This window comes from Megalops cyprinoides, chromosome 2, assembly GCF_013368585.1.
Source record: "Megalops cyprinoides isolate fMegCyp1 chromosome 2, fMegCyp1.pri, whole genome shotgun sequence".
In the NCBI taxonomy this organism is placed as follows: Eukaryota; Metazoa; Chordata; class Actinopteri; order Elopiformes; family Megalopidae; genus Megalops; species Megalops cyprinoides.
The window spans coordinates 30,812,970-30,840,120 of record NC_050584.1 but is presented as its reverse complement, the minus strand read 5'-3'; the positions used below and the strand labels follow the sequence as shown (position 1 = coordinate 30,840,120).

The following is a 27,151-nucleotide window of genomic DNA, read 5'->3' as shown; positions in this document are numbered from 1 at the left end:
TACAGTACAGATCCAAGCAAGCGATGATCAGGTCTTGGAGTTGTATCCTCAGCAAGTCTGTTGAAAATCATCCCAGTGCTCAGATATTACTATACCATTTGTGGCTACTTCTACTACTTAGTGGTGGAATGAACTCCCCAGGGAGGTTAGGACAGCGGAATCATTGGCCATCTTCCAACACAGACTGAAGACCCACCTCTTCAGACTGCATCTCAGTCCTACTTCAGTCCCCACCCCCTAACACCTGATACCTCTAGTATTCTATTTTATGTGTAGTATTGTGATGCATTTTGATTCTGTGTTCTGATTCTGTGCACAAGTTAACTTGTGGTAGGGCTTGAATAGTGTTAAGCTTACACTCACTGGTCTGGTTGTTAGCCTGGTCTGACACTGTTGCTTGTTTAAATTTGAATGGATGCACTTATGCTCTGCTGTGACGGAAGTCACTCTGGATAGGAGTGTCTGCTAAATGCATGTAATGTAATGTATTTGCAGGTCCTTTGAATGGCACTGAGTGCAACAGGAGACTAGAAGAGTACAGCTGCGGATGACTGGAGAGGATAGTTAGCCTCTACGGGCAGTGGTCAGTTTACAGTGTTAGGTTGGGCACAAGGAGCTAGCACCAGTCTGCGATGTAGCTGAAGTCGGAGAACATCTCCTGCTCTTCCCCCGTCAGCACCCTGGGCTCACGAGTGGGGGTCAGAACAGGGGCCTCTGAGGTAAACTCATTGTCAAAGTTGCTGACGTCCTCCCTCCCTTTGATCGTTGGCCTGAAAGGAGGCTCCACCTTCTTGGCGAGTAAACCACTCCAGTCCACATTCTGGTGTGGGGAGAAAGAGACAGAGCAAAAAGGGGTGAATGGGTTGTGTTTTCTCTAACGAAGGCAGATAAATTCATAGTGCTGACGTACTCTGAAGAAAGGGTGCTTCTTCACTTCCTCTGCGTCGCTCTCTCCTGCTCCGAGACGCCCTTCTGGATTTCTCCTCAAGAGCTGTGGACAGTGGAAAAAACATTATCAATGTCAACGTTGTCAACACTGTTGTCAAGACTAGAAAGAAGAGGATAATGAAGAATACCGATTTAAAAGATACATTCGCATTGTTTAAAGCTCTCATGGTGTGCACACATTTGTGTACAGATAAAGTTTTATCTTACAAGGAAGACTTTTGTTTTCACTTTTCATGTAATTGGTTTTCAACCCTCATTTAATAATACATGACTGAGAAGGTTAAATTGTTTGATTCAAAGATGCCTCATTTGTCCACACTGATAGCTGATCATCTTTTCTGATAAATGTAAAGTATGGTTTTCATGTTGATATAGAACAAGTTAAAAGAGGTACAGATCAATACAAATAGTTATAATGAATCGGTCATTTAATGAACCCTATAAACGCACCCTTCTCATAATGGAAATAGCTTCTGTGGAAAGAAACCTGGGGTAGTGGATTTCATCGTTGACAATACTGTCAAACACCTCCTCTTCATCATCACCAGGGAATGGGGACTGGGCACAAGGAGAAAGGGACACATATACAGAGTATATTACATAAATGATGCAACATCACACTAAGCAATATCACACTGGAAATTCAATTTCATTAATTAGTGCTTTGGACTTCCCTTGGAATTTTCATTTAATTTAATCAGCAATACATTGATTCTGGTTTTGTCAACCTGCACAAGGTGTATTGCACAAGGTCTTTTCTGTGTTCAGTTGCTTTTCACAAGGAGACTCTGTCAGTGCTCTGAGCACTGGACTGAACACAGAGGTGCTGGAGACAAAATGCTGAGTGCCCACCTCCCCGACCAGCATCTCGAAGATGAGCACGCCCAGCCCCCACCAGTCCACTGCTCGCGTGTACGACATCTCTGTCAACACCTCTGGGGCCAAGAACTCAGGTGTGCCACAGAATGTGCTGGTGCGGTCTCTGAATCCCATTCCTTAAGGGAAAGAGCAGACCAACCAGAGTAATGTGTTCATCTAACAAAGGGTCATTCAAGTGGTGTTCCACCTAATTTTTAACTGCTTTCAATCATCAATAACAAAAAAAAAGAACTTTAAAAGATGGTCAAATAAAACTTTCAGCTTCACCTGAAGCTACTGGTTTGTTCTCATACCTTCTTTGCAAAGACCGAAATCAGCTATTTTCACATAACCCTCCAAGTCCAGCAGCAAGTTATCCAGCTTTAAATCTCTGGAAGTGAAATGAAGGATGCTTACTTGATTTGAGGAACAAAAAGTGCCACTGATCACTGAAAGGGTATTTTTAAAAATTTTTCAGCAGCACACTGTGAGAAAAAAACTCATACTGTGGTCAAGGAAAAGGAGAATGCCTTTCTTACGAGGGCAATACAATTTTAAGTGCCCTTAGAGAGGCAATACATACAGATGATGAACATGAAAAATCTTAAAGGAACTCTGACCAGCAAGAGTGAAAAATAGATTAATGTCTTGTGCACTGTGAGAGCTTACCTGTAAACAATCTTATGGTCATGTAAGAACTGCAGTCCAAGGACCACACAAGCAGCATAGAAACTATTGGAGAAAAATGGAACTTATTTTAGAAACTATTGGGAGAAAAATGGAACTTATTTTAAATTGTAAAATACTGACGTCATCATCCATGAAGCTCATTAATTGTAACTGAACATTGTTGTAAAGGGAAATTGCACAGAGTTGGTTAATTTGAAACTTTCTGCAAACAATGTGTCAATATTCATATTTAATACAGTACTGTTATTGTATTTTGTTATTTTACTTCCAGCATGCATTCAGGTAAGTATTTAGGATCTGACCATAGAATTGTCAAGACTATAAAATCAACTTTGCCTTAATCATTGCTGGAAGTGGGAAGGGGAACTGTGTTGTTACTTGCTCAGGGTAGATAGTAGCCCTCCAAGCACATGATCTGGAGTAAGCCAACTCAACATCTTAAACCCATCCACACCAAACAAAATACAGAAACTGATGCTGAAGTCAGGCATTATATTCCTTTATATCTTGCTACTCACACAGCTCGGGGTTCTGAGAAGACATCAGCGTGAATGTGCATCATCAGATCTCCTCCTGCTGCATACTCCATCACAAAACACACATGATCTTTGGTCTGGAAACAGGCGAACAGGTTGACCAGGAAGGGGTGCCTAACACTGTTCACCGTCTCAAAGATCCTCTTCTCACACATTAGGCTGAGGAAAGAACAATGAAGGATGAAAGAACAATCAAATCTGACCCACATCCTTACACACGCTCTTAAAGCAGCTGGAAAAAAATTCTGCGCTCAGAGCTGCCTTACCTGTCCACTTCATCACGAGCTACAATGTCTCCTTTCTTTAAGGCTTTGATGGCAAACATTTCACCTGTGCTTTTGTACTCTGACAGCAACACCTGTTCAATGACAAGTAATCATTAAAGTGCCAATACTCCATGAAAGCAAAAGCATGTTTACAGTCCCAGCTTTTTCGTAACACTTGGCATCGATCAGGATATGAACTTACCTTTCCAAAATGCCCCCGGCCTAAAACTGCAACACATTTGAAGTCTGTAAGACTAAACTGGAATTGCTGTTCTTCCCTGGCAAGAGTTGGAAATAATATTTAGGTACACTTCAGACAACATCCATTCAAATATCCAAGAACATATCCCCTATCCATCTGCACATTCTCAGAAACATGGGGTTTATACTTCTTCATGTAAAATAAATCTAGCTGTAAATATGGATAAATAGAGTAAGAACTCAGCCAAATAAATATCAATGCTTTTGAGTTAACGTCTTTGAGACTATATGAAGATGTACCTTGTTTGTGCAGTCTGTGGAGCAGTTTTTAGCTCTAAATCTGGTGGCTGGATTTCCACAGTACTGTCAGGCTCTGGTCTGACAACCAAATTGTTCCTATCATTCAGGAAATCAAAGGTTGCCAAAGCATCCTGTAAAAAGGCACTTGTATGTTAGAAGGAAATGGTCTAGGTGAACTGTCTGATTAAATTAGAGAAATTTTTATTAAAATACAGATAATTATACAGGGTTCCTCTCCCTGTTGGCCTTATGTTACTGACTGAGTGACAGCCTGGCCCAGAACCCACCTTAAGGCCAGTTTTTACCTGCAATTCCTGTCTGCCTGGCATCTTGCTCTCTGGCAACGGCTCTTTGAGCTCCACAGCAATGGAGTAACGCTTTGAGGGAGGGGTGGTCTCTTTGTCAAAGTTCACCATAGAGTCACTGAGAAGAGTCATAGTTAAAAGCTGTATGGGTATTGCTGGGACAGCAGAGCAATGAAATTAAACTGAAACATCTCTATGCTAACTAAGAACCAGGAAACAGTACTTTAGTTTACAACCTCACCCATACTCCTGAGAGCATTTATATAGCTTGACTCTTGCTGCGCTAATTGAATGGTTAAGAACCTGCCCCTGGTGTACGAATATGTCCGAACCATTGCTCCACTCTTTCCCACACCAGTTTCCCAGTGATCTCCTTAATGAAAAAAGTCCATTCAAATGAAAAATAATGACATGAAAAACATCCTGGTGATTTCAGACTGTGTAATGTTTTCAGAGGAGCAGGAGGGTACCTGAAGGGGGTGGAGGAGATTGGCTGGATGTTGGAAAAGGACTCTGAGGACAGCTGAGGGGCCTGGGGGCTATAGGAGTTGTTGACAGAGGGGATGGCTCTCCTCACCAGTCGGCCCCATGTAGCGATATTGATGTTCATCTGAGGAGCACGCAGGAAGGTCTTTCCTGGAAAGAGAAGGTCATACTTGATGCACTGCAACAGACCAAGGCCTTGTCTGCCATATAGAGCCAAAAAGTCTGTTTTTGGTCTACATTAAATCTGAGTCACTCTGTTTATATAGGATGTTAAATCGTGTGTTTCCACGGCTAAGTCGACTGCCTATTTAAAATATGCCCACAAAAACATTCCAAAACCGCCCAATGAGGACCAGCTTCATCTACAACTGGTATACAGTATAAGCCCCACTGAAAGCGAACTGTTCCCAGAAAGCTGCCGTCTTGAAATCCTTCAAAATTCTAAAGACTCACTGAACAAGGATAACTGAATGCTTTAAACTGTATCTTGCGCTAATTATGCTTAATGAATTTACACAAAAAGCCTCTAAACCTGTAGCTCTTACAGAGCTTCTTACAGTGGCCTCAAACCTAAAGCAAGGCAATACTACTGCCATTTCTACGTTTAAAATACACAAGAGGTAGACTTTTACTATAATTATCATTGTTGTTGCTAATGTGCTTAACATATATCCTTGTCCAGGAAGACTTCACCTGCTACATCCTACCACAAACTTACATAGCACAATAGATATTTACGAGAGCAACTGATGATAGACTGTGCCACATTTGGGATTACAACCAAAGACAATTAATCAAATGCTCTAATCTGACCACCACAGACTGCTAATTACCCTGCTGCTTTGAGAAAATCTTCTTTTGCCTTTGCAGTTTGGGCCTCCTCTCAATAACAGGATTGAAAAATGTAACCTGTGCCGAGAAAACACAATGAGGATTATCTGTGTAAGCAGAACTGAGGAAATGTGCAAACAGATATGACTGGTGTGAAAAAAGCAGATACCTCAGCAAAAAGTGTGCCGTGCGGCTCAAGGTACAGGCACATTCCATGACGCTGGTTGTCCAGGAAGTCCTCGAGTCGGAGGAACTTCACTGCACATAGCGAGCGCCAGTCTCTCCAGTAGACTGAAATCTCCAGCTCACGTGACTTTGGAACAAAAGTGAATGTATTAAAACTTTTGTAATCCAATAAACTCTTCATTTTGCAACACATCCTAGAATCTATTGTAAAAATGTCTATAGATTATCATTTTTTATCAATAGGTTTTATCAGTATTTTTATTTTATTTTTTTTCAGATTTGCACATTTTTTAGATAGATAATCCAAGGAAAAACTGAAGACAGGAATTTACAAGATAGATTAATAAGAATGTCCACAGGAATTCTTCTTAATCAAAGACAGCCCAGTACATAAAAGAAGCTGGGGAGTGGAAACTAGAGTGAGAAAAAGCACCAGCAAAATTTGAAGTAAAAATTAATTCTGAAAAGTTTTATTTTTCCATTGGGGGTCTCTGGTGTTCTTCTCACTTTATTGTGTTATTTTTACCTGGTGAACTCATGAGGGCGAGCTGAAATATTTTGTTTTTATCCTTTGTGCATGTGCGCTCTCTCTCATTTGCCCAGTAAATATCAAACCCGACTGATGACCGTGGTTCTCTGTGTCCTGATATCCATGTCCTGTCATACCAGAGGTGTAATGCAGTGCCTATCACAAAACTGAAAATCTGTGCTGCACTTTATTTCCAAGTATATTTAAATGTGCAAATAAATACACATAATTAATATCATAATACGCAACTTAGCTTTTTTGTGAAAATTTTGATTTCCAGCACAGGTTACATCAGGAAAGCAACCCCTGCTCATAACTCTGTGTCTGAGGTGAATCAAGATTCAACCTCAAATGGGATTTAGCGTGGGGCTCCCAGAGACACATTGTTACATACATTGTGGGGGCAGCTTGCATTTTTCATTATGAGCAGGCCTGCAATCAAAGCCTGTATAGCCTGTACCAGTAAAATACAACCCTGACATAATTTTTAAAAATTTCTATCCCTTTTTAAATCGTATCTATCCGTTGCTATCCCGTGTCCTTTGAATTTCATTTTGCTTGTATTTAATGAGAGTTAAGATGAAAGGTCCTTTGCCTTGAAAAGCCCCTATGTCTACTTTCCAGCTTTGAGTGAACTTATGATGTGTATGTGATTGTACATATGTGATTGATATTGTGTGACTGAACATGTGTGACTGGTGTGGGAGTTTTACCCGGTCCAGCTCCAGTGTAAACTTCTGATCCCAGGCCTGGTTGTTAACTGGCTTCCAGCTTGTCTGTCCCACTACTGTGTTGTCCAGCTTCAGCACAGCACTGACCTCATCTGGAGTGGAACAAAACAACAACTTACACTGAGGCAACTGGAGTACTTTCACCACAACACAGCAAGATCTCACATAAGCACAACATCACTCTGACAAGATCTCACAAAAGCACAACATCACTCTGACCTAAAACTCTACACAAGCATGGTGTTACAGTGTGAGGCCAGAAGGCAGGCACAGTGAAGATCATTTACTGAAAATAAAATTTATGTTTGAATTTATAAAATTTATTGCACTGGTAGTTGGCCAAATCTTCGGTGCTGGATTTAGTACTTGGCCAGGTCCTAAAAATACGGATTCGGTGCATCCCTTCCAGTAATTGCAACTTACAGCTGGACAGCATTTCCCAATAGGAGGGGGACTCACATTCCCTATTTCTGGAAAATCATTTTATGTTCAAAATATTTTTCCGGTTGGCTGAGGTGATCAAAATCCTAGCTGCAGAGGACAAAAGCATTTGAAACACTCCAATGAACCTGCTCTACAGCTGCAAACTATGGTAATTTCAAGAATCCATTATTCAAAAGTCATATGTTAGAGCAACATCCATACTCTGTAAAAACAAAATGAAGTGTTACTCAACTGGAAAAATCATCGGTTTTGGAGAGGCTGCGACTGCTGCCCCCTTTGTTTTTGTTTGCCCTGCTCATGAGGGAGGACCTGGTTTCACTTGGACTCCAGCTGGGCAGAGGGACAGAGCTGGCTTTGACCCGGCCCGGTACAGTCTTCAGCAGATCCTGACAGCCCATTAGTCTCACATCTAATGTACCTGTAGGGCATACAGTTGCAACTGGGTAATAACAGCAAGGGGCATGTTTTTTCTTATGCATTAGACCCGTCAGAGCAATGCCAAAACAAGCAACAGGGGGAATTTGCCAGTTTAAACATAAACGTTTGTAAATCTCTTTAGACAGCTTGGCCTGGAGAAATGTTAGCACTGGAGGGCACGTCTCTTCTTCTTCCCCTTGTACAAGGTGACGATTTAAGTTACCAGGGGGGTTGCTGTGTTTGTGGGAGGAGTCAAGGGGAGACGTCTGTTGCAGCTCAGGCAGCTGTCCATACTGTTTATAGATGCAGGGTTGTATATAATGTCCATGTACTCAACAGTCACTGATTAATGCGGTGGCTTGTGTCCTGTATACATACATTGTGTAAACTACATCAAGGAGCTGTTCATTTAACAATGTTAAAAGCTTTGGATGACACTGGCAAAGCTCTGATCTTCTGAGTGGGGTGATGCTGTTAATTTTCATTGTGTGTTTCAGACAACATGCAGAGCGCAGTTCATCTACTGTCACTGCATCCTATGAACACAATGAACACAGTACTGAAACAGAGCTAGGGTCTATTCAGGAGAAAAACATGCAACAACAGGACACACCACAAAGAGTTTACATCTGCAGAAGCCATTATGTTTTGACAGCATGCAGTCATTTGGCAAATATCATTGTATTACAGGAGGACATGTTTTACCTGTCAGTGCAGCTGGTTTGGTGACTGTGCTATACTGATTCTGTGTGGAAATGATACTTTGCCGTGGACTGAGGTGTGCTGATGCCACTAAAGAAAGTTCCTCCATGATAACAGAACTTTTGGGATGGTTTTTGGGAAGCTCATTTAGCCGCTGCTCCAGAGAATATTTCAAAAGGTCCAACTTCTGACTGGATTCCTCAAATCTTGCTTGAGCCTGAACAGGACAAGACAACAGTGTGTTAAGACACACAGGAAAATACAGGTTTTCTGATGTGTTGTATGCATTTATTCCATTTAGATTAAACTGGCTTCTATTTCATGTCTGCCACAAGTTGTTATTACTCTAAAATGGTGCAACATCGTGGTCTGAAATTCTCCATACAGACGTGATTCGTTACTAAATACAACAGGCTCTCTGCCTGGAGGGAAGGCAATCACAAACACTGCGACCCCGGTGCATCAAAAATGAAGCCATTCTCATGTTGTGGCCACTCGTTTCACTCCCTTATTACCTGAAGATTATAATCTTTTTTTAACTCAATATCCGCACTTGCTGATCTTGGCAGTACGGTGACGCACTGTGTCGATGCGGACACAACAGAGGGGGATCTATGGACTGAGCAAGGTGTGGAGTTTACCTCAGAGTAGGCCTTCTTATCTGTCAGTTTGCCAGAACCCAGCAATTTCATGACATTTTTGGCACCTTCAAGGACAGCGTTCTCTACCCGCAGATGATGGCGGAGCTCTTCCAGACGGAGGTCCAGCGGGCTCATGAGGGGCTTGGGGCTGGAGACTGCAGGATGGTAGAGGGGCCACTGTATGTTACACTGCACTGATCTTGCCGTTTACCCCTGTGCATATGTAGCTAATTTCAGAAACACTGTTGTTATTACATGAAATGGGTGATCTCAATTTGTAGTAATTCCATTTGGACTGAACTGATCCACTGCTTTTCTGACTAACCGCCCCCAGACTAGGCTCCCACCTCTCCTCCACCCTTACACTCAGCACTGGCAACCCACAGGGCTGTGTGTTGAGCCCCCTTCTCTACGCCCTCTACACTCATGACTGTGCCCCCACCCATCCCACCATCATCAAGTTCGCGGATGACACAACTGTGGTTGGACTTATCTCAGGAGGAGACGAGACAGCCTACAGGGATGAAGTCCAAAGACTGGCAGCGTGGTATTCAGAGAACAATCTCGTCCTGAACTCCTCAAAAACAAAAGACATCATAACAGACTTCCGGAAGAGTAGTGCAGACCCCGATCCATTATACATCAACGGGGACTGTGTAGAAAGGGTCCCTGTTTTCAGCTTCTTGGGTACGCACATTTCTGAAGATCTCTCCTGGACTACAAACACCACCGCAGTAGTCAAGAAGGCACAGCAGCGACTCTACTTCCTGAGGATCCTCAGGAAAAACAACCTGCAGGAGAAACTGCTGGTGTCCTACTACCGCTGTTCCACCGAGAGTGTGCTGACGTACTGTATCTCTGCGTGGTATGCCAGCTGCTCAGCAGCGGACAGGAGAGCCCTTCAGAGGGTCATCACTACTGTCCAGATGATCATCGGCTGCTCACTGCCCTCTTTGGAGGACTTATTCCAACATACTGAAAGACCCTTCCCACCCTGGACATTAACTGTTTGACCTGTTGCCCTCTGGAAGACGCTTCAGGTCCATCACATCACGAACAAACGGACTTAACAACAGCTTCTACCCCAGAGCCATACGAGAACTGAACACTGCCAAACACTGACACTGACTGTTTGGGACCTGTGTGACTATCAATACTAAAATACTTGCAGTTACATTTATAGAACACTGCGCAGATGTTTACATTTCATCTGCACCTTTGTATGCATATATTCCTAACTGCACTACTTGTACATAGGGCCACTGAAATTCAGTAAATGTCCTGAAGTGCAATATCTCAGCTGCTAATGATAAGAGTTATCGTATTGTATTTATATGTTATATCGTATTGTTTTATAGGTTACAGCAAATATATACATTTTATATTTCATTTATATATCTAGCATTTTAAATTAGTTTAGCTCGAACTCTTTTCTATTTTTAACTGCTGTCTGTTATGTGTGAATGCACCGTCAGGATTGCTACTCAATTTTGTTGTACCCGCTGGGACACTGCTGCTGTACCCTTGGGCAAGGTACTTAACCCACAGTTGCCTCAGTAAATATCCAGCTGTATAAATGGATAACATTGTAAGACAACTGTCACCTATGTAAGTCGCTTTGGATAAAAGCGTCTGCCAAATGAATAAATGTAAATGTAAATGTAAATGTACTCTGTGCAATGAAAATAAAGGAATCTATCAATCTATCCATCTATCTATCTGCTTGTGTTGATCAATGCACTTTCTCATAGAATCATAAAGAATAAAAATCTGAAAAAGCCAAGCTTTTACACGCATTACAACCCGATTATATAATATGCTTCAGCATTATGAAAATGGAGAGGGATCTTTAAAGACACTGCTTTCCCCTACATATTGCATTCAGCCATCTCCTGATTTTCACTGTTCATCTGTTAACTGATGTTAACTAACAGAACATCTTACATAACGACACTGGACCCCCAAAGCGTGAGAAAACCGAAGAACCAGTGGAAATGCGCATAACAGAAACAGGTCATAAGGCTTGTTTACGAAGAGGCATACCAAGGGGGACAACTCACCCATGCCGTCATGGTTTTCCAAGCTCATCTCAGTCATCTGGCTGGCTTTCAGAATCTGCATTCTGATAAACTCGATCTTTGTCTTGCTGTCCTGGAGCATCTGTTGAGCTGCTGCGAGCAATTTACGGTCCTACCAAAGAATGAAAATACAAGACAAATGCATTTTAAATAAAGCATGAATGAAGGTTGAAAATAATACATCTATATTTTTGCATTATTACAAATACATGCATGTCTTTCGCCACCAATGATCAGACAATTTTGATACTGGAACAGCTAAATAAAAATTGTTTTATTTGTGTAGATTAGGGATGGAATTTTCAAATATCTTCTGTCCATGGCTCACAAGAACAAATATCTGAATGATTAAATTCTTCCTTTCCCTGCATGAATTAAACTCCAGTTCTTCCTGCAAAAATAGTTACTCATGGCAGATACCTGCATTCCCTCAAGCTTTTAGGCAGGGATATCAATGCTAATGAATCGCCTTTTTCACAGGCTTCTTTGCCTGAAAAATAATTAAAATTGAAAATAATTAAATTCTGGATTTTCTACTTATTTTGTTAATTTACTAGCATTCAAGCACTGATCAAAGTCATAGATTAGTGATATCATATTTAAATATTCCAGTAATCTAACATTCCAGTCTTGTCCTGAATGCACACTCCCCTGTAACTGTTATGGTCTGTGTTACTGGAATTCTGACAAAATGCTTGACTTAGAGAAATATAAATATGAATTTGATGCCTATGTATGAATTCCTTTAGAAAAAAAAAATCTTTTCAAAAAATACTTTTAGCTACAGTGAAGAATCTAAAATATCAGATAGTTTTGATTTGTTTAACACAAATCAATTGTAATTGTTTTTTGGTCGCTGCATAATTCCATTTGTGCCATTTCATAACGTTGATGTCTTTACTAGTATTCTAAAATGTGGAAAATAGTAATAAAAAATTAAAAATAAAGAGTTGAATAAAACTTTTCACTGGTACTGTACATATATATGGCAGCGGCAGTGGTTAAGGAGCAGGACTCGTAACCAAAAGGTTGCTGGTTCGATCCCCACTGGGGCACTGCTGCTGTACCCTTGGGCAAGGTACTTAACCCGCAGTTGCCTCAGTAAATATCCAGCTGTATAAATGGATAACATTGTAAAGAACTGTAACCTATGTAAGCTTTGGATAAAAGCGTCTGCCAAATGAATAAATGTAAATATATATATATATGTGTGTGTGTGTGTGTGTGTGTGGAAGATCTGAGAGAAGGCAGTAAGCCTGTTCAGACACAAAATATGTTCTATATAATACATTCACTAGTATTAGCATATAAAAAGCAGGCAAAACATAGCAACATATTTTAGAGTATATCAGATTTACGATATCTTAAAATCTTTTCAACTATGTTTACAACAACAAATAAGCACTGTCACAATCCTAACAACCTCTCAACCTGGTAAGACATTGTTTTTTCCTTCTTCAATATTCATGTTTTTTAGGGCAATCAATATTTCATTCTGTGCACATTTTCATTTCTTCTAAGAACTTTATCTCATCTTCATCTCAGACCTTTATCATTTGTTTTGAATTACTTCACATGTAGTGTAACTATATTTAACAAGATTCTTTATAACCACCAACATGCTAGAAATATGCATTTTTGACATACTGAGTAAAAGCATGTTTAAAGAGACATAACAGTGAAACCAAACTCTTCTGAATACCAAAGCTTAGAGAATGTCTGCATAGCACCCATACTGAAATGGTAGTTTGAAAATGGCAAAAAGAAGAAACTGTGTTACCTTTGGGGAGCCGTTGGAGTACATCTGGATCATATTCTCGGCCCCCTGTTTTACCTTCAGCTCAATGTCATTCTGTTTCTTTAGGGCTGCTAGTCTGCTGCTAATGGTGCATGTCCGGGCTTCACTGTTGGGGGTGTCAGGCATTTGTGGGCACTCTGAAACAATGCAAACACACAAAAATGAAGCTCTGAGAAGAAAAGATGGAATTCACTGGCCATTTGATGTATTTCACATTTACATTCTATAACCGTAACTGAAACCATGAGAGGGATACGTGTGTGACATGTGAACCATTCCTGAACCATTCTTGCAAATATTCTGAACAACAGCCTGACATGGTTGGTCATTGGTTCTGAAGCTGTACTTCCACTACTACAGGTCTAGGACAGTTCCTGTGGTCATGTGAGTTTGGACATGAACTCCACACCTTTCCAGTCTTCTACCACAAGACACTTGACCTGTGATAAAGAAGGTATGCCTTACACAACAACATGGTGCTAAAGCGTCAGTCAAACATAGTTTGAAGGTGCACCTCTTCTGCTGAAAATGATACAGGTCTCAGAAGCTTCGGCCACTTTTTCAGTGTCTAATATAGTGACATCTAATATATTGACACTTCTAAAGCACTAATTTCAAGTGAGGTCTTTTTCATAGTATTCTAATTTTATACTATATGGTTGTGAGGAAGATAGTGTCACTTACCTTGCATCTCAACATTAATAATGCATTATCTTTTAAAACCGCAAAAAGTAGTCAAATTATGTGGACAGTACAAAGACTAATGAGTGTATTACCAGGATAGCAAATACTAAGAATAAGGTTACAATATTTGATAATGAGATCAAAGCAGAGGATGTCATCAAATCTTTTTTTATCATCAGTTTATGGTAAAATGTTATAATGGTTGATGGTCTTATTTTCTGTTCAACAGGGAAATGTCAATTGTCCTTTTCAAGCCTTGTGCAATATACACAACTGACAGATTAATAAAGTACAACATTATCGGAAACATGTGCTGACAAGCCCTATCTCAATGCTTTACACTGAAGAACAGAAAAGGTTATTAAGTTTGGGTGAGAATTTTCCAGGTGAAATGGGAATAGTGCAGACACTCAACCACCTCTATTGTCAACAGTTGCAGTCTAAATCACGTTGACTGTTGTAAAAAAAAAAAAAAAAAAAAAAGACTAAAAATGCCATTTAGCCTTTGGATTAAGTCACCATTTCATATAATGCTGCATGGAATTATGAATAAAAACAGAAAGCACCAGTACCTGTGATAGCAGAAAAGGTAAGCCTACGTAATCATAAATATATCATAAAATACTTTATTTCCAGATATAATTTCAGAGCCTGTTCTATATGCTGTGCACCCTACGTCAACTGTATCCAACTGAGCAAGGTTTTTTGAGGGTTCTGAGAAGTTTAGGACAGGATTTTCAGAAATGTGCACCATTGACCCCATTCTTCAGCGCTGAGCAACAGCAGATGACATCAGTGCTGGAACGCAGCCAGAGGTGATCTTTTAACGTGTCTTCCGGCAGTGCACACCTTGGGAGTGCTGGCTCCTGAGAAGACAGCCACTCCTGGAGGAGGCAATGCGTTGTTGCATGCGATGCACAGCATGCATTGTCTCTCACTGCATCACCATATGAACACCTCTTTCCACAGAACTGGCTGTGTGGACCCAAACTTTTAACTAGATGGATGCCAGACTGAATGCTAGGTGTGACGCTGTGGCATTGATTCATTAATATCCAACTGCCTAAGGGGAAGACCATTTTGGATCATTTAGAAGGCTGACCTGAATATGTGCATTTGATAAAAAGGTAATGTAGTGTAACACAAATATAAAGCGAGGTCACAGAGCCTTAACAAGATGGCTTATCAACCAGTCCTGTAATGCATGGTAACCCTGTAGACCTGCGTATGATCGACTGACTTGGCAGTGAGTCGGTACCTCTGGAGCTCTGCACACAACCTCTCTCAGCACAGATCCCGCCACCCTAAGAGCACCAGAGGGAAAAAAATCCAGTCTGTGGAAAGCTACTGCTTGAAGAAGCCAAGTGATGCTGTGTGGCAAAGGAACTTACAGAGAGGAAACAAAGATAACATTGCCCTATTCATTTCAAGAAGAAAAAAAAAAAACTTTCATACAGTGAGAGATTAATCTTCCTGGATTATTTATACTGTATTGCTTGATTACTGTTCAGTGACATGGCATCATTGAGTGGCTTTAGTGGCTTGTCGGATAACTAAGTACTTTATCTCCAAAGAGACCTCTCTGAAATCAGTTCCAACTTCCTTCCTGTATCAGGTAAAAAATGAGGGTCCTATGTAAGAAAACAGAGTACATGGAATCCAAACAAACATGAAATATTTTATCAACCACACATCCACCATTAAGAGTTCTTTGTTCAGTGTTAATAAAAATTAAGCAAGGTACACATTTTGACATGTGAGATCAGTGTTAGATTTCAGTGTTCCCCTTATAAATAGATATTTGAAGAGCAGACAAAGTGTATTCCAAAATCCACGAGACAGAACCTCTAAAAACAAGTGCAGACAGCCACACAAGTACATCCACTGAAACATGCCTAGTTCAGCATCTGGATGGAGGCATGACTACTGTAAGGGGCAGACAGCACAGGAAATTGAAACTGATATTTCACTCTGCAAAAAACTCTCTAGTCAGAAGGACATTAGATCGGTTAAAAGCCAAAAATTGTCTCTGTGCAGTGAACCAGCTTTTTATTAGTTTGTCAAGAGCTGCACTTAGCCTACATACTTCCACCTCTCTACTGCAAGAGGACACTGTTTATTGCTTTAAAACATTGCTTCTTAATTCCTTCATCCTACCAAGAACTGACATGTTCCAAGGGTGAATTCACTCAGTCTACAATTAAGCCCATGGGTAACTTAAGTAGGGGCGGCAGTATAGCACAGTGGTTAAGGAGCAGGACTTGTAACCAAAGGGCTGCCAGTTTGATTCCCCACGGGGGCGCTGCTGCTGTACCCCTGGGCAAGGTACTTAACCCACAACTGCCTCAGTAAATATCCAGCTGTATAAATGGATTACATTGTAAAAAAATGAACTTTATGTAAGTCGCTCTGAACAAGAGCATCTGCTAAATGCCAATACTGTAATGTAACATGAAAGATGTAAATAATAAATAATAAACAGAGATTCCACCCCCTAAACCCTCTCAGGTCAGCTGTGCACTGCCTTAAGGCAATCTCCTGAGTAACTGAATCCAGACAGGGAAGTTTTGCAATCAGGAGACATGATTTTTAAACAGCGTATCTGTCCATACCAGTCTCTATGAAGATCTTGATACAGATTAAAAAGATGTGTCTTGACACAGATTAAAAAGAAAGAACCTGTACATTACATATTAAAATATGAATTTAAGGTTCAAAATCAAAAACAACATCTGAGAATTGTAATTCCATGAGAGTTTGGATGTCATAATAAAAAATAAATTAAAACAATTTATAATTTTTTTTTTCCACAAGGGATGTCTTGAACCAGCTTTAATAATTCTGTGAATGCCTTCATACATTTTCCTGCACAGCAGTTTGTAATCAAACACACTGTGACATGCCAAAATCTTAAAATTTAACATCATTTCCTGGTTAATTTTTAAGAGGTTCTAAAACTTGTAGTAGGGCACAACTAGGAGCCACTTCCTGTCCTAATCCCGTCTCGCTAGTGAAGGGGGCTGGAAATAGCTGAGGCTGCTTTTACACTGCTATAGCTGAGCTTACATGCACTTCCACTTAAAGTAACAACTTTGCAATATGTACAAACACCTTCTCCCACTCTGCCCTCTTTCTTGCTCCACAGGCATTGCCAGCCTAACTCTGCTGAGGTGAAAATATTATTCCAGGTCTCTCTAGACGGGCCAGTTGGGAAATCTCAGAGGCCTACTCCTATGTACACTCGCTACCTTTAACAGACACCACAGAGGCCTCAACCCCTCTCATCATTGGAAAAGGTATGGTATGAACGCACTCCCGCTATACATTAGTTCACACAGAATATTTATTTGTGCAAGGGCAGCTTCAGGAAAATAATGGATTATATGAATTATCGATTAAGAATTGCAAGGAGTAGTATAGCTCAAATAGACAGCATATCATAACTTCCAATGTACAGTAAGACTTACAACATGGGTTTATAACACATTTTCCAACACCTTGGGTGCCCAGGGACCTATGCGAGGATCTTGTTTGTGGACTTCACCTCGGCGTTCAACACCAACAACCAGAACTACTCCACTAAAAACTTTCCCAACTCACTGTGCCTGCCCCCACCTGTCAGTGGATTATCAACGTCCTCACAAACACAAGCCAGCAAGTGGGGCTGGGGAAACTCATATGGTGGACTTCAGGAAGAATCCCCCATTCCTGGCCCTCCTCACCATACTTGGCAGTGCTGTCTTGGCTGTGGAGACTTTCAGGTTTCTGGGTCCTATAATCTCCAAAGACCTGAAATGGGAGACTAACACCGTCTCCATTGCAAAAAAGGCCCAGCAGAGGATATACTTCCTGCTCCAGCTGAAGTTCAACTTGCCACACAAACTGCTGATTCAGTTCTACACAGCAATCATCGAGTCTGTCCAAGCCAGTAAGTGTGCTGCACTCTGCTACCTCGGGTCACCTCTGTGTCCCAAAATACAAGAGCAGCATCTCTTGGACCCACCTCTTCTCAGTACTGGCTTCAAGCTTTATGTCTAGTTTACCTTCCTCTCTATTATATCTATCCCTTTTTTATTAAAAAAAAAAAACACTCTACGCTAGTTTAGCACTTAACTCAGCATCTTACTGACCTCTTGTAATACTTCTCGATAACTACTCTTAGCATAGTGATGCACTTATTTGGAAGTCACTCTGGGTAAGAGTGTCTGCTAAATGACGTAATGTAATGTAATGTAATTTCCTCACCACCTCTGTAGCGGTCTGGTTTGGCTCTGCCACCAAGAAAGCCATCACCAGACTAAAGAGCGCCATCAAGACTGAAGAAAAAAATCATTGAAGTTAACCTGCCAACACTCCGAGATCTTTTTAATACCAGAGCCAAGAAACGGGAAGGCAAAGTCATTGCTGACAACTTGCATCCTGGCCACCACGTACTGGATTTGAACTCCTTCCCTCTGGCAGGCACTTCAGATCACTATCCACCAAAATAAGCCGACACCAGAATAGCTTCATCCCACACAGTATCACACACTGGAACTGTTAAACTAGCAACATTTCAACGTATCTCTGTTCTGCCCACTCACAGTGCAATAGTTGTACAACTATAGTTGTACATATCCATAGTATAAGATAAGATATCCTTTATTTGTCCCACTGCAGGGAAATTGCAGTGTTACAGCAGCATAAAGTGGAAAAAGAACAAGAAATAATAAAAATAAGTAATGAAACAACATAAATAGTAGATAAATAAAAACAGACAGTGCACAGTTAAACAGACATTAAACAGTACTATTGCACATGACTGTAGTATACACAATAAACAGTAATATTGCACATGAGTGAATTCCATAGTGTACTTACATGCAGGCTATCTCATGCTCATTGTGCAATAGCTGTATATAACACAGTACAATAGTTGTCTATAACTCATTGCTGTACAGACCCACAGCCTGCACTCATGTACACTTTAACTCATTGTGCAGTAGCTTTTAACTTACTGTACAGTAGCTGTTCATATTTATTCTTATACACCTCATTCATTACATCCTTATTCCATGTATATGTCCTGCACAACAGTTGTTTGTTGTATCACTACTGTTGTTTGGTATTTGCTGTTGTCACATTGGCATTGTATGTGAAAGCACTACAAGAGACACTGGAACCAGAGTCAAATTCCTTTACGTGTAAAAGCATACTTGGCCAATAATGTCTGATACTGATTCTGATTATGTAAACCCTTCCACATCAAATGACACATTGCATACAAATGATCTGCCATTTTTACTCTCTCGTCACCATTCACACCGCAGGCTGATATCACCTAAATGTATGCAAATGGATAGATTAATGGACAGATTCACGACCTTCAGTAATTACAAGCTATGATAGTAGGAAGTTGTATGAAGCTGTGATCAGAGATATTTACACAGCTTTAAAGATTGCTAAATGTGTTTTTGCCACACAGCACTTTAATATATGTTAACATCTGCATTTTGAATGAAGTTGTGGATTTCAATATGGATATGTCAATTCTGGAGCTAGCTATACACAACAGAATTTTCTGAGTGATGGGCATTACACAGGCAAATGTCTGTATTGTACACATCATCTCATTATTAATTTATGATTTAAACCCTTAGAAATGATCTGTTCAAAGATTTTGTAATTCTGTAAATTTTGAACATCCCAGCTTTGTGTGACTTTGTGTGAAATATTACGTTACCCAGGAGATCCTCAGGATCCTTCACTACGATGTGAGCGTTCAGTTCCTGCAGCTCCTGGTGCAGTTCTTCTACCTTCTTATTGGACTTTTTGAGCACGTTGTCCACGTAGGCCAAGCTCTTTTTGTCAGTGGTGACCTTACGCAGGTTCTCAGCACCCTCCTTGATCTTCAGCTCCTTGCGGATCTCCCTCTTGATCTGGTCCTTGATCTCGTCCAGCTTCTGTTGCACCATGGTGTCCGACAGGTCAAGGTTGCGCCAGAGGCCCAGGCACTCAGACACCATGTGACTCCTGGTGTCTCCATGGAGAGGAACCAAAGCTGAAAGGTCAGCAGGTGTCTGGAACAAGAGCATTAAAGCGCAGGCAGCACCACAAATTCTCATTAGAAATACTGCAATTACCATAATAGCCTTGAATATACATACATACATATTATGGGTGGCAGTGTAGCATAGTGGTTAAGGAGCAGGACTCGTAACCGAAAGGTTGCCGGTTCAATCCCTGCTGGGACACTGCTGCTGTACCCTTGGGCAAGGTACTTAACCCACAACTGCCTCAATAAATATCCAGCTGTATAAATGGATAACATTGTAAAGAACTGTAACCTATGTAAATTGCTTTGGATAAAAGCGTCTGCCAAATGAATAAATGTAAATGTATATACACATAGAAGAAACACCCTCCAATAAACCCACATGCCCAATTATTTTGAAATATGAAAAAAGAGGAATAACTTCAAAAAAAAAAAAAAATACTGTCTGAACGTACGTACAGACATCTTCTTGGTGTGTTACATTTTGTTTGGAGTCAATCAATTGCTTCCACCTTAAGATACGTGTGTCTATGTGATGGGACTGTACTGCAGTCATAGTGAAGCAGGCATGAAAACTTTGTCTTTCCAGGCCACTGGCTAATACATTTCTAATATTTTGCTGGATAGAACTGACTTATTACTAATAATATTCACAAAATTAAGAGATTAACATATAAATTGATGCCCATGGTGAAAAATTTAGTCAAGATTTTGATGTTATATTTACTATGTCAAGACATGGCTTTTCTGCAACTACACTGCAAAAACTGAAATTCAAGAAAGTTAAAAGCTCTCATTTGAAAGAAATAAATTTTCTTTGCCATGATAGATAAATAATCTCATTAAGCACGTTCTGGACTATTAAACCTGTTTTAACATATTCTGTCTTAATTGGTCTTAGATATTTAAACTATTCTTGGACAGTATATTTGACAAGAAACGAGTCAAAATAATGGATTTCACAGTGTCATGTCAATGTCCCAAATATTTATTATACAAAAACAAATGGTTTCCTTCTTTTAAGAAAAAGACCACTCTTACAAGTTCTCAGTTCAAGAATCTTATGAAAAAGACACAAACATAATGAAATGATAATTGTTCTTTTCCCCCCATTTATTTCATTTATCACTGTCAATCGGCAAATGAATACAAAAATAGCCCAATCACATCACCAAGGTAATATTTCATAGGGACAAATGTAATGTTCCTGTGTCTGAAACTAATATGGTGTGAAGTCTACAAAGCTGTCTGCATTTACCAGTACAGTTGCTTCAGCCAGGTTTGGAACCCCAGTTTTATAAGACATGTAATCTCTGTCATAACAGAGAGTGCTAACAGATACGATGCTGAATTCATGACAAAGATATTTCAAATTCAGGCATATTGCCAGAGTTTACAGTCTTCACAAGTAAGGATTCTCACACAACCAAAGGATTCTCTTCAATGCCATCTGTGTAACTGCAAACCTGCCTCCTTGAATTCCATGTGGTCTTGTTTTCTGTTTATGCTTCTTGTTAAAGTATAAGCAAATGAAATTGTTTAGGTCTAAACTGATGGTCCAAATGACAGCCTTGGCTCGCCAGCAAACCCAGGCAAGTCACTGCAAAATGGTCAACGACATTAAAAAATCGCTTTTTTATTTGCTAAGGCAAATTTGAACTTGTTATTAATTGAACAATATATTAACTTTTAACAGTTTAAAGTATACTTAAATTAATAAATATAAATAAACACAAAACACTTAACAAATTTACATAACAAATCTGCATAATAAATAAAACCTACCCCAACTATAATTTAACAATTATAATAATAATAATTTAATATAATTAAAATATTATTAACAACTATAATTTAATAATCTAACACTAAATAACAGTTACAGTACTGTAACGTCTGTTTCGGAGCACCAGAGGGCAAATATTTCAATCGACAGCGCTCAGGCATTTAAGTGGCAGTGAAATGAGGGACCGAAATCTGCGTTGTGATTCGGTCCGGTCGATACCGGTCGTATAGGTCATATGAGATCACACTGATGCAGACAGCAGATAAGTAAAGCAACTGCGTGTGTAGGACCTAATCTGACTGATGGCAAAGCTGGGTCTTAAAATAAGTAAAGGTGAGCGCAGCAATGCACCTGACGCCCCATTTTGCTTGTTTGAGTGCCATGGGTGGAAGTGCGTGCCTGAGTTTGGTCAGGTGGCAGAGGGGCCAGACCCATACTGTATCAGCGTGCCTCACCCTCATGTTCTGCATTCACACACACTGTTGAGCAGTCACAGCTTGCAGCCAAGGAAGTCAAGACACAGCCTCAAAGGTCCAGACTGTGTGTTAAGTTCTATCCTATTTGCCAGAAAACCATTGTCAATCATTGCCAGCAAAGGTTGGCAATGGTTGGATCTTGGCTGTGTACCTGTAGTAAGTTATGAGATTCCATTTGACAGGTGTAATTTCTTTTGACGGTTCCAGTGTACACTGTGCTCTGCTAAGAACCATAAGGCTAATATGACAATAGTAGAGGGGATGTATCGAATGTAGGGTTTGAAATTGCCATTCTATTTTGCCACCAGAAATAGAGAATTACACTTAAAGTTTCATAAAACCTGAAAATTTGCTGAGGACAAAAAAATTCTTTAACATCATTTCACATCAGTTTTCTATTTTCCTTGCTCAGCCAGCTAAAAACCCAGTGCACCAATAACCTCCATAACAGGCAATCTTTTCACTGTGACTGAAAATCATCTGTGGTTAAAATGCACCTCACAGATGCATCGGATGTAATTAAAATGAGACAGTTCCCTGTTTCAAACCACAGGTGACTGGCTTTATACAATGTTTTTTTCTACCTTTAGGATTTCAGGTGAATCCACACAGAGAACACTATGTTCCTCGAAATAAGAGCACAATCAGAATCATGTTATTGGGAGGCCTTCTTGTGGCATATCTGGACTTAAAGTATGTTCAGGTTAGGGCTGCATGATATAGCCGTTGCGATACTGAATAGCTATTTAGCGCAATAACAGCTATCCCCAGCATGTGGCTTTAGGTTTCTTCCCGTATTTTTTTTTCCCTTTAGTCATACCTGATGCGGGAGGATACCTCCAGTTTTCTGAGGCCATGTGAAATGCCTCCAGGGGAAAAAAACACCACTCACAGCAACAGCACTATGCTGCTTCCACGTGGGAGATAGAAACACATAGCTACAAAGATTAAGAGTGAAAACATATGCTGTGTGTTTTTCAAAGCTAATAGGTAAGTTAACAAACATATATTGATATTGTTTGTGATAAAAAAGTGATATTTTTCTGCCCCGGAACATTTCACTGAACTTTGGAGATGTGCTCCTGCATCAGGTATGACTAAAGGGAAAAAAATACGGGAAGAAACTTAATGCCACATACCAGGGATAGCTGCTATTGAGCTAAAAATAGCTATTCAATCAACGGCTATATCGTGCAACCCTAGTTCAGGTTATTCGATGACAATGAGTCCATAGTAGTAGAATGAAATTTGCCTCTGCTGGGAAAAGGAAGGCCCTGTTGGTCAGGGTCCATTAAACAGACTGCTCTGAGCACCTTGCAACTCGTCAGGCATTGTTACATCGCTAGTCACTCAGATGACATCAAAGAGATACACCTACCCACCATTCGCTGTCTGTTCTACTGGTGCACTGTGAGACAAGTAGAGTGAAAAATAATCTAGCACATGCATTTTGGAGGACTGCATTTGCTGTGCAATGCTCAATGTTTCAGTATTACAGTGAGTAAAATACAGTTTGAGATTCTAAAATTAGGGGTGAAAATGCATGAGGAAAAGAAAATAAAATATTTTGTCCATGACTTTTACTATCATTCAAGATTTTCACAAGGCAGTGTAAAATCACCACAGCACAAATGTTCCTAGAGCCACCATCATCGAAAACTGTGGATCTTATTTATTAGACCCCTTGCAAATCAAATTCGGAGCTCTGTATATTATGAAGCCAATCTCAAAGACATGCTATTCAGTCTGGCTTGGTATGCTTTCTTTAATGACTTCAATGCCACCATTTTTCATAGCAAGGAATAAAAGTTGCATTGTGTAATCTAGAGAGGAAAACACTACTTGCAAATAATTTACAGGTAAAATGGAGGTAATTCCTATCTGCACAAGCTATGAAAACTAAATCATAAAGCAACATGTGATTCAGCTGTACAGCGTCATACTGACAGAAGTATTGTACTAATAGCAAAAGCATGCAAGGAAGGTCAGAAATGACCAGCAAGAGTAGTAATCTACCAATCACAAAAATTACAACTAGAGCCCTTCAACAGTATTTCATCAAAACTGCACCGGACAGACTGAACTGCACTGCATCAAAACAGGTGGACAGATGCCTATAAAAAACTGTCAAACATTTCAAGACGTAAGACGCCTATAGAACATAAAAACAGAACAAGGGTCAAGTGCTGAACAGGGGCAAGCACACTGCCTTTCACGTGACCATAAATACACAACATGGTTCTCTTTTTCAGGAGCTTGAATATGTTGTTTGAGAGGCTGTGACACAACCTCTTTGCGTTACTGGCCTTGGCCGTTTCCCACAACGTTTACAGCACTTCTGACAATCATTTGCAAAATGAGGCTTCTGCTACATCAAACTTGATGTTACTGAAAGCCTGCTTCAGTAACTCTTCATTCTGGTTAAGTGTGAACTGTCATAATACACACCTCAGACTATAATGAACAATGCAGGGGACAGAAATAGCATGCAATCTATTTCTGACCCTTCGACTAAAGGAGCTTTGCAAATCTGACTCTGGACCTTTAATACAGTCAACTGGTGGAAAGTTGAATCAGACCCAAAAAACATAACAGACAGCAACAGAAACTGGAATTTATTTCATAAAATAATAATTAAAAATAAAACAGAGGCAGAATATATTTAATTCAATATCAGTAAGAAACGGCAACCAAGAAGTATAATCTTCCTCTCCTTCATTTACCTTTAAGATCTATGAGAAAAAGGCTCTATGACCCAAAGAACCAGCCATCTGAAGCACCTTATGCTGAAATTTACGATTTGAAAATAGTGACTAATTTCCGGGAACTATTGCCACCTGTCAAAATGACAAAACATTACTGAAAGAGTGTTAATTACTGTAACTACTCAGTGGACGAGCTGTGAGACAAATATCCTCTACTGACCTAGATTTTTTATTCTTTGTAAATCCAGCAAAGCCTTTTCATATATTTAGACGTTGATGCTGCACTGAATGGGTACCAATAACTCTTCTAATTAAATTTAGTTCTGGAGCGCGACTAACCTAGATAAGTTAGCTGTCTATGTGTGTGTTGGAGGAAAACTCTGATGCAAGGAGACTACGCTTAGACACAATATCAACAACGAGCATCCAACAGAATAATGTTGGCTAACGTTAAATCTAAACGCCAACTGCTTTTCCAAAACAACAGCCGCAAGCGTTTCGACTGTAGTCGTATTATTGATAAAACTGATTTACTGCGCGTGCCCCAGAAAACACGTGTTTCATGTTTTTGAGGATAAACAAATTTCATGTTTTGGGGGATAAACATAACAACAAAACAGGTCTATTAAAGTCCATACAAAGCGAGAACAATCTGCTGGCTAAAGTTGCCCCACTGCTCCTGTGATGGGGCAGCAACAGCAAAACTAACTAAATTACAGGTTAGTTCATTTAATGTCACTATTGAAAACAAACTAACTTGTCGTTGGACCGAATAAAATAAAGTCTGAATTAGAGACACTGCCAAGGATTGGGTCGGTCCAGGTTAACTTTACTGCACTGACAGAGCTGTCAAAAAGCCTGTGGTGCGACAAGGAGCTAGGGCTAGCTAACAATGTTCAATCTAATATGGCATTTTCACATCCCAGTTGCCTTTCAGACTATTTAAATTCGCACATCAGTCATTGCATTTCCACATATAATCTGCTAATCAACAATCGACATCTACTTCAACAGTTGTTTTCTTAAGAATGGAGATGTCAGCTGTTCCCTGATGCCGCAAAACAGTTTGGGATGGTCGAGATCTTACTTCACTTACGTTACTCCAGAGAAATACTGCCAATATTTAACTACACTACTACTAGCCCCCAAGGCAACTACGTTAAATAAGGTGCAACAGGTGCCTGAACAATTGGACAGTTTTCAGCCACAGTAACAGACTGACGAGCCACTTTTGGAAATCAGTTTTGTATCAAAGTACTTAATGAACACTTGCATTACAGCTATATGGGATTCTGTTAGCCAGCCCCCCAAACGACTTAGCTAATTATCCAGATCTATGTTTTCTAGGTAGCTAATGTGGGGACATTAAGTTTGGGAAATATAAGACGAACAGATAGCTAGTCTAAATAAGTTTGCTGATTAGACATACGTAGAAACTCATTAAACTATTTGGCTAGCTATCTGATCCGCGCCAAAGCAACAGTTAGAATATTCTAATAATTTCCTAGGCCTCAATAGTACTTCCCAAGCTACCCTTTTGGGAGAAACGGGGACATTCCCTCCGAAATCCATTAACCGGAAAATAGCCATCTTCTGAATTCTGTTACTGAGTCAGCCAAGAACCCCGAGAAGTTAACGCAACAGATTTTCTGTAGTTAACAAGACTACATTTATTACCACATTTAAAGAGCAAGCCAAGTTTCCTTACCTGCACAGAATCGTGCGCCATCTTGGCTGTCGGCTTTTAATCCAAGTATGTTGAGTCGCACGAAAGAATAGAATTGCACAGTTTCTCCCCACGTTGACTTTTGTTTTCCCTTTATGAGTTAAAAACAAAAGTATCCATACTCCAGCGACCAGACAATGTGTCAGCTTGGAAACGCTGGAATTTCCATGTCACTGCTTTCTCCGGTACTGGCAAAAATAAGGCGAAGCTAACAAAAACAATAATTTCCTTTTAATTTTTTTATTGTTTGCCTAAATTTGAAGAAGACGATCTGCTTTACAATTTAGTTGAGCAACCTCCGCCCCAACCATCTGTGCGCTCTGTGCCCAATGCCTTTTACTCCGGACCACATTCATTCACTTTCAGTCATGTGACCATAAACTCCATGCAAGCATGAGGCCAACACATTCTTTCCTGGTGGAATAGTTACCAATAAATACGGGGCTCAAATATAATCTTTCTACAGCTATATGGGTCTAAATCGTCCTGTGCAAGGACATCATAAACCTAATAAAAATAAAAACGACAATCATGTTGTTATATCTAACTGCGTGCCTGTGAATATGCTAGGACTGCTGTTATCTGTCAAAATTGCTTGCCTAACAATATGTTTAACGGTCTCTACAGTACCAGTAAAAAGTGTGGACACACCATACTTTCTTTATTTTTTTACTACTTTCCACATTTTTTCTTGTTTTCCAAGGATCTCTCTCTCTCTCTCTCTCTCTCTCTCTCTCTCTCTCTCTCTCTCTCTCTCTGTGTGTGTGTGTGTGTGTGTGTGTGAATGTATAGA

The 27,151-nt window shown here is 40.1% G+C and overlaps 1 protein-coding gene across 3 annotated transcripts; it reads right to left on the bottom strand.

The window, feature by feature from the left end:
* Positions 1-427: 427 nt before the first annotated feature.
* Positions 428-26,692, bottom strand: LOC118772572 (serine/threonine-protein kinase N2-like). Of its 3 annotated transcripts, XM_036521020.1 has the most exons (22): positions 26,341-26,692; positions 19,354-19,690; positions 12,930-13,084; positions 11,132-11,261; positions 9,072-9,226; positions 8,434-8,647; positions 7,544-7,729; positions 6,850-6,959; positions 5,591-5,734; positions 5,424-5,499; positions 4,575-4,740; positions 4,105-4,222; positions 3,800-3,930; positions 3,501-3,576; positions 3,299-3,390; positions 3,015-3,191; positions 2,476-2,538; positions 2,121-2,197; positions 1,801-1,943; positions 1,399-1,506; positions 911-991; positions 428-820 (listed from the first exon to the last, which is right to left on the bottom strand). In XM_036521020.1, the coding sequence occupies exons 1-22, from the start codon at positions 26,359-26,361 to the stop codon at positions 617-619; spliced, it is 2,964 nt and encodes a 987-aa protein (XP_036376913.1). In that variant the 5' UTR covers positions 26,362-26,692; the 3' UTR covers positions 428-616. The 3 variants fall into 3 exon arrangements, with proteins under 3 accessions (XP_036376913.1, XP_036376914.1, XP_036376916.1); XM_036521021.1 differs by lacking the exon at positions 19,354-19,690; XM_036521023.1 differs by lacking the exons at positions 12,930-13,084; positions 19,354-19,690; positions 26,341-26,692 and adding an exon at positions 11,570-11,641.
* Between the last annotated feature and the right edge of the window lie 459 nt (positions 26,693-27,151).